This window comes from Drosophila serrata, unplaced genomic scaffold (assembly GCF_035046125.1).
Source record: "Drosophila serrata isolate PLE 108 unplaced genomic scaffold, ASM3504612v1 contig_21, whole genome shotgun sequence".
In the NCBI taxonomy this organism is placed as follows: Eukaryota; Metazoa; Arthropoda; class Insecta; order Diptera; family Drosophilidae; genus Drosophila; species Drosophila serrata.
Window position 1 is genome coordinate 111,398 of NW_028256919.1, and position 8,008 is coordinate 119,405.

At 41.3% G+C, this 8,008-nt stretch overlaps 1 protein-coding gene across 1 annotated transcript; it reads left to right on the plus strand.

Moving 5' to 3' along the window:
* Positions 1-6,276: 6,276 nt before the first annotated feature.
* On the plus strand, positions 6,277-7,539 carry LOC147645090 (uncharacterized). Its single transcript, XM_086829145.1, has 2 exons — positions 6,277-6,710; positions 6,777-7,539. Exons 1-2 carry the CDS (start codon positions 6,277-6,279, stop codon positions 7,537-7,539), a joined length of 1,197 nt encoding a protein of 398 aa, XP_086685271.1.
* Positions 7,540-8,008: the final 469 nt, after the last annotated feature.

Sequence of the window (8,008 nt, forward strand, 5' to 3'; positions counted from 1 at the left end):
AACTGAGAGGTCAACTCCCCCCATGACAAAAGAATGGGTTCTAGCAATACGTCATCCCAATCCACGTTAGCACTCCATAAGGATTGTAGAAAGATTTTAGATTTTGTGATGATTAGTGTAATTAGTCCAAGTGGATCATAGAATTTGGCAATTGTTGACAATGCAATTCGCTTGGTGGGTCGATGAGCTGTCGGTATTTTAGAGAAATTAAATAGGAGCTGATCAGACGCCGAATCCCAGGCCAAACCCAAGGACTTGGAGATGTCCGATCCATCGTGGAATTTTATTAACTGTTCCCTAACGCAGTCAGATTCCCCTTCGAGAGCTTCTGCATCAATCGAACACCATTTGCGGATTGGAAAGTGCCCTCGCGACAGTAGCTCCTTTACCTGGCAACGAATTTCTCTCACCTCTTCAACTGAATCACCACCAAAAATCAAATCATCCACATAGAAATCTTTTAGAACAATTTTAGCTCCAACCGGGAATGATTCCTCCTCTGATGCATGGCTCTTATTGCCAAGACGGCAGCTGGCTCAGTTCCATAAGCTCGTCCGTGGAGTTCTCTCGCCAAACGATGCACTGCAAAAAGTTATCAGAATGCGAACAGCGCACGCAGCGGTACATCTTCCAGATATCTCCACAAAGGGCAACTTTAAAAAATCGAAAGCGAAGCAGGACGTTGAAGATTTTTCTTTGAATTGTTGGCCCTGCAAGAAGTAAGTCATTCAGAGACCTAGCAGAAATCGATTTCTTGCTTATGTATGCAATGGTGAGGGGGAAGGTATTGTACCGATGATGCCCTTGTTACACTAGACATGTGCCCTAGCTCGATATATTCCCATAAAAATGCAGAGTTCTGAGTCTTCAAAGCATGGTTCCTATCCAATTTGGCTTCCAAACTTTTGAAGCGACGACGAGCCAGGCAACAGGAATCACCTAATGATTCGAATCCTGATGTGGACAAGAGACGAACAGAATACTGCCCATTTTCAAGCCTAACATAACTTTCCTTGAAAAGCTGCTCGCATCGCAAGTCCTCAGGCAACAAAACTGGTTCTGACGAACTGAAGTCCTCGCAAATGTGTCATCATCAGAATGATTAGTAGGATCCTTGACGATGGCAGCTAAGACAGACTAATGAGTTGACCAAGTTTGGTGTTCTGAAGTGTTGGCAACGCGCTATCCAAATGAATTTGTCCCGTAGCAATTATTTCGAAAAAGAGGCCAGCATCATTTAGAAGATCTATTCGTTCTGATCGATTGAAATTTCAATCAGCGAGCGATATATTTTGTGTAATTTTCCATGATGTGGCATTTATATTGAAATGGGGCTGATACTCAGTGATACTAATAGTAACGACCGCGGAGAATGAGGCACGTTAGCTTTCATCCCGGGATTACTCTAGAATTTCGAACTGCCTTATCAGAACTCTAGGAAGATTCAACAATCCCAGAGACTAGTGTATACAACCTTCGATGATTTAAATTTAGTTGATTCGCTAGACGAGAAGTTATGAAATTTATCTGAGACGCCGAGTCTGAGATTGCTCGGCAAGGCATAAATTCTCTAGCCTCATTTCTCACATATTAATAGCGGTTGGCAGCAACATGTAATCAACGGGCCGAATATCTGTGGGTTTTGGTGAAGGGTTTGATTAATAATTATCAGGTTGGGATGATAATTGCTAACATGATAATAATGCTGATGAAGATGATATTGATGGCTGAGAGTTTAGAAATGGATCAGATGATAGTGATGAGACTGCGGTGGATGGTACGGATGGGTCTTGATTGATATGCAACAAAACCAAAACCATTGAGGTACAGGTGCAACTTCTATGCTTTTCGAAATTGAAGATTTGTACTCAAATTTAAAAAATCGAGAGCATTTTGGCAAAAAATGATCCCACGCATCACAAAATATACATAGCGGAAGATTTGAATGAATGTGTTTGAGCTATACCTATGCAGGGGTTTTCCCACCTGATGGCTTGGGCTACACCTCCTCTGCAAGAACGACTCCATATAATGCCAAGTAGATATGTAAAATGTAAAACTTTATTATCAAATCTATTTGTGAGTAAATCCAAAGCCTTTTAATAATAGGCATGTGAGGGCTCAAGCGAACTTATGGTCTCTAAGCCATAATTTTTCAATAACGCTTAGCTCCTCATCATTTCCGATGACCGTGGTGAACGTCGCAATAAATTCCGGCCAATCAGAATAGGGTCCATGGAACCGAGCTATCTCCAGAATTGGCAACCGAGGCTTCCTAGATCGGAAATAAAGATCCGGATAATTAATAAAGTCTATGGATTTTGAAATTGCAGCGGTTTGCAGCCTCGATTTATTTTCGCCTTCACATCACTGAACGCTGTGGAGAATTTAATACGATGGTCGCTTGCTATTTCCGAAAAGTCAAATTTTTCCAGCGAAGTCTGTGCGGATTCAAAGGCCAGGTTTAAGGAATTATTCCACTCCATTCGCGTCAGTAAATCAGCTTCATCAAACTGATCTACCGTTTCTGGGTTTATATAATAATTCATCGAGATCAATTGCCGCAAAAGGGATTGGGCTTTGTCTCGGTAGAAGTCCACGTCACTTGGTGGCTCATTTTTCTGCTGAACCGAGTTTTTCATATTAGGCATTTTTATTTTCTCACGCGAAGTAATTAATAAAGCTGCAACAACCGATCGAACGCTTGACTTCAATTCATATGATTACAATGTAGCTTAGCTTAAAAGAGAAGGCGACAAAAGAAGAAGAGAGAGAGAAATAGATAAAACATTAGAATTGTTGCATTATGTTATCGGAACATAAATTGGGTATTTTAAATTATTCGGTCTAATTATAAGGCAATCTTCGAATGACTTAAAATCTAATTGACAGTTTTATTTTTTTATGAAATCTATTCCAAGCATTCCAGCACAAGGGATAGCGAATTTTAAGTTAACAATTTGACAGTCGTGTGGAATTATATATTTTGAGGCTTGTATTTCTATTGAAGCCAGATCTTGTGACTTAGTGACTTCTTGACTTATCCCCTATATATTAATTATTTTGTTTGTTTGGATGTCTATTAATAATACTAATTCTTTTCCTGCTTCTAATTTTATAAATACTGCGAATGTGCTTAAACAGAGATTGAACGCGTGAATCCTAATGTTCTCTGCTGCTGAACATTCAAAGGGTTTTTGGAGTTTCCCCGGGCGTTTTGAGCCATTTTTACATTATTATTGTTGTAACTGTTATTGCCGTTATTGAAATAGCCTCCATTTTGGTGGCTATTCCCTCTGTAACCTCCTCTATTGTTTCCTTTATTTCCTCTGTAATTATTATTATTATTATATCCGTTATTTCGACCATTGTTATTGTTATTATAGTTGTTATTACCATTATAAAAACCACGACCATTGCCTCTTCCGCGATAGTTACCTCTATTGTTGTAACTACCACGATGACTTCTGCCTCTTCTGGGCACTGCGTTTGCATTTCCATTCATTTCTGTACTACATTTTAAGTACTTTGTTATGGCCTCATTCATGGACTTAAAGTTTCCTGCTTCAAGGATTGTTTTTAATTTCCCATGTTCACAGTTTTTAGTCATCGAATTTATAGCTTCTTAAGTGCTGAATTTGTTAGCATGTTCGGCCGTAAGTCCTCAATGTATTTCGCAAATTTTCGATTTCACTGGAAAACTTTTCAGCAGTTTAACATTTTTGTTTAGTCATCGACAATTTAGCATTTATGTATCGCCTACTATTGTTTCTTACAATTTTTTTATTATTCCGTCTATTGGGATTTCATTCGGGTATGGTACCTGAGATTTCTTTAATGTATGCCCTTTGGGATGCTGAGTCTGCCATTATATTTTATTTTCCATCTGCTGTGGTAAATCAGATTCCTCCTGTTTCGGTAACGTTATTACCGCAGGAATTGTTAGATCGTGTAGATCTTTTTCATTAAAAGTTTCTTCACCCGATTCGGAATCTTCTTCCGTTGAATTTTTTTTTCTTTTCTTTGCTGATATCTATCGCCAAGGGAGTATATAGGATTGTTAGTATCGAAATATTTAAATGATACCTTTCCCTGACATTTATTAAATTAAAACGTAACTTGATCAACAATTTAGATATTCTTGACCATTTCGCATCGTTTATCGTTTTCCTATTTTCGTGCACTAAATTTCTTGCCTTGTTGAAAGAATCAACGAGAATTTCGGCATGTTTATTTAGTGTTTCTTTCTAAATATTTCTATTTTGGCTTACAAACTTGTAAGACTTATAAAAAATGTCCTTAATCTCTCTAATCTGGAGACTGAGTTGCTCCCATTCACTAATAAAGTTGATCAACAAAATACTAACATTTTTTTTAATTTTGTTGAGATCGTTACCTCGGCTTACAAATTTCTTTTTTAGTTATTTTTATCAAGCAAATACAATTTTAGTACAAAATCTGCCACCAAAACGGACAATTTAGCTAACAACATTGTAGTAATCATTTCAAAATGTGGCGACACATTTACAACTACTACTTTGTTTACCACATTAGCGGTGGTAACCTCGATGAGGGTGCGATGAGTACGCACTTGATATACCTTTGCAATCCCTTATATGGGATGCTCCTCGTCAACAGATTTTACTTTTACATAAGGCAGTGTTGCCAAAATTATATTTTTTTCTAGTTTACTGTAATGGATTATTGGGCTACCTATATCCGTTTAGGGCTTGTATAGCTTTTTTACGAAAATTTTGGTTTGAATTATAAAATCTATCCGCTTCAAATTCTAACATATTTTGTTTTTATTTCTATATCTGAGTAACGCGAGAATACACATATGTGTGTAATATTATAAAAAATGTTGTATTTGCTTCTGGGCGTTATACCCAGTGCCAGAGACGTGGAAAATTGTTATCAAGCGCTTTTACGCGTATGCTTGTTTATACTAGAGGCAGGTCAGACATTGCCTTCCTGCGTTACATCGCAACATTGCGAAGTTTTTTATTCAGTTCCTGAAGCTTCTCCTGGTACTTCTTAAGCTTCTCTGCGCTTCTTTCCTTGGTCATCAGATCCTTTATTAAACGCCGCTTCTGAAGCAGTTTAACTTTCCTTCCACTCCTTTTTGTTTTGGGGGTTTCCCTTTTCTTTGTCCTTGCCCCGTTCTCAGCTATTGTGAGTGGGCGGGGTCCAGCGCTTGGGCACACCTCTAGAGCCTTCTTAATGCTCGGTGCGTCCTTTTGCTCGATACGAGCAGCTTCCTGAAAATCGCTCATCAACTTTCATCCAACGGTGGCGTAAAAGACGGCACCGCAGCTTAATTGACAACGCATCCGCGTTATATAGTTTCCTCTCATCGTTAGGCTCGGATGTTCAAATTTCTGAGGCAATGGTCATTTACGTGGTCATGGATAAGTGCGACCAACAGACCAAAACAAAATGGAACGAATACCTGGACTATCTCACTCTACTATCCTGAAGCCTGTGTACCCAGCTGCTTGAACGCCAGTGCCAGTTTCTCTTGTCTTCTGGGCAACCCCATGGATCCGAGCAGTCAAGATCGACTCGTCCCCCAGTTAGATCTCACAACTCGTCGTTTTCGCTAACCAACGCACCATGTGTACACTGCCTGGCACCCTCGCACAAATTGCTTAGCTGTGACAAATTTAAGGACCTCAGTCCAATTGCGCGATTTGACGTCGCTAAATTTAAATCGTCTCTGCCTGAATTGCCTGTGTAGTGGTCACCAACTCTCAAACTGCCCAAAATCGCTGTCGCACCTGCCACAAGGCACATCATACCTTATTGCACAACAACCATTCACTGAACGTGTCTCGCTCGCATCAACCGGTCCCAACCGCACCACCATTGAAAGCAGCAACCCACTCACATTCCGGCCAGAAATCACAGGTTTTACTTGCCACTGCGATGGTTCTCGTAAAGGATGCATTTGGAACGTATAAACCTGGGAGAGCTCTTCTTGATTTCTGCTCCCAAGTGAACTTCGTTACGGCCGATTTTGCACAAAGGCTTCGTCTACGAAGGGAAAGACATCCAGTGCAAATTCGAAGCATCGGCCATTCGCAAACAGATATTAAATATTGCACAACCACATCTATCGAATCTCGCATGACATCTTTCGTGCTCTCCGCAGATCTTTGTATTACGCCACAGATTTCATATCAGCCTGATCTCGCCATTGACATTTCATCTTGGAATTTGCCAGAAAACACGCCTCTCGCTGATGAAAAATTCTACCAAGCTCGTCACGTCGACATGCTTTTGGGAACCGAAGCCTTCTTCGACGCCTTGTCAATAGGGCAAATAAGGCTGGGACCTCGAGGCCCGCTGCTGCAGAAATCTCTCTTTGGCTGGGTGGTGACTGGACGACTTCAACAAAACGGATCAATAGAAGTTTCCACTTGCATGGTTTTAAACGCAAGGTCAATTGATGTCAATCTCAAACGCCTATGGGAGCTGGAAGCGGTCGACTCGACTCCACTGCAGAACCTGGAACATTCGAGTTGCGAGAAACAGTACGAAAAGACCACTCGCCTCGACAGCTCTGGTAGGATTGTTGTCAAACTCCCATTCAAGGATGACCCAAGCAGATTGGGAAATTCGGTTGATATCGCCCGTCGTCGGTTTTTGAGCATGGAAACTCGTCTATCGAAAGCTCCAGCGCTTCGTCAGCAATACTGCGACTTTATGTATGAAAAATAAATTGAAAGAGCCGCACTATTACATCCCCCATCACTGCGTTCTTAAACTTAAAGTGAGTCTACCAAGCTCAGGGTAGTATTTGATGCCTCATGTCGGACTTCAAATCAAACATCGCTTAACGATTTGCTATGCGTCGGCCCAACACTCCAGGAGGAGTTGTACCTACAGCTTTTAAAGTTCAGACTCTATCGTTACGTCATCACTACAGATGTGACCAAGATGTACAGGCATGTAAATCTCGACATTATTGATCGCAAATACCAGAACATCCTTTGGAGAGCATTTCCAGAAGACACGATGCGCATGTATCAACTAAATACAGTGACCTACGGCACTGCAGCTGCCCCATTTTTGGCAACACGCAGCCTAAACCATCTTGCTGATGTCCACCGAATCGACTTTCCCATCGGCTCCGCCATCATAAAGACGTCCTTTTATGTTAATGACTTACTCACGGGTGCAGACGACATAGCGACACTTCGCATTATCAAGGATCAAGTCACAGAAATTCTTCGACGAGGACATTTCCCGCTTGCCAAATGGCATTCAAACCATGCTGAATTTATGGAAAATCACGCAGCTAAGGAACTCAATTCGTGTGGAGAGGGATTAGCCAGCGCTCTTGGTGTGAACTGGAATCAGCACATGGATATGGAAGTATTTTGTCCATTGCATCCACCTTGTTCGACCCGCTTGGATTGCTCATACCGCTTGTTGTTGTCGCAAAAATACTTCTTCAATACCTTTGGCTCGCTGGCCTGTCATGGGACGAGAGCGTTCCAGAAAACATACACACGGCTTGGAGCAAATGCCTAGAGTCATTCGAAACTGTCTCAATTTTGTCGATTCCCCGCTACTGTTTCCAACACAAGGTTCGATCACTTCACCTTCATGGATTTTGTGATTCATCGATCAGAGCTTACGGATGCTGCTTTTATCTACGTCAGAAACGTCGACGGGAGTTATCGCAGTGCATCTGTTGACTGCTTAGTCGAGAGTAGCTTCTGTTAAGAAAAAATCTCTTCCGAAACTGGAGTTGTGCGGAGCAATTTGCTAGGCCAATTGTATGCGAAGCTAAGGCCCCCATTAGCGGACAGAATATACTCTGCATATTTTAAAACTAAAACCGCACTCAGTCACACTTTCAGCTTTCGTCGGAAATCGAGTCACCGAAATTCAAGAATGGACCGGAGATGGTCAGTGGAAATTTGTGCCGGGTGCTAGCAGCCCGGCATATATTATTTCGCGCTACTGTCAAGGCAGACCAACGTAAGAGCACATTCAG

Coding starts and splice junctions, on each gene's coding strand:
- LOC147645090 (XM_086829145.1), top strand. CDS start 6,277: ATGCTTTTGGGAACCGAAGCCTTCTTCGACGCCTTGTCAATAGGGCAA. Junction 6,711..6,776: donor CAGCAATACTGCGACTTTAT/GTATGAAAAATA, acceptor TTAAACTTAAAG/TGAGTCTACCAAGCTCAGGG.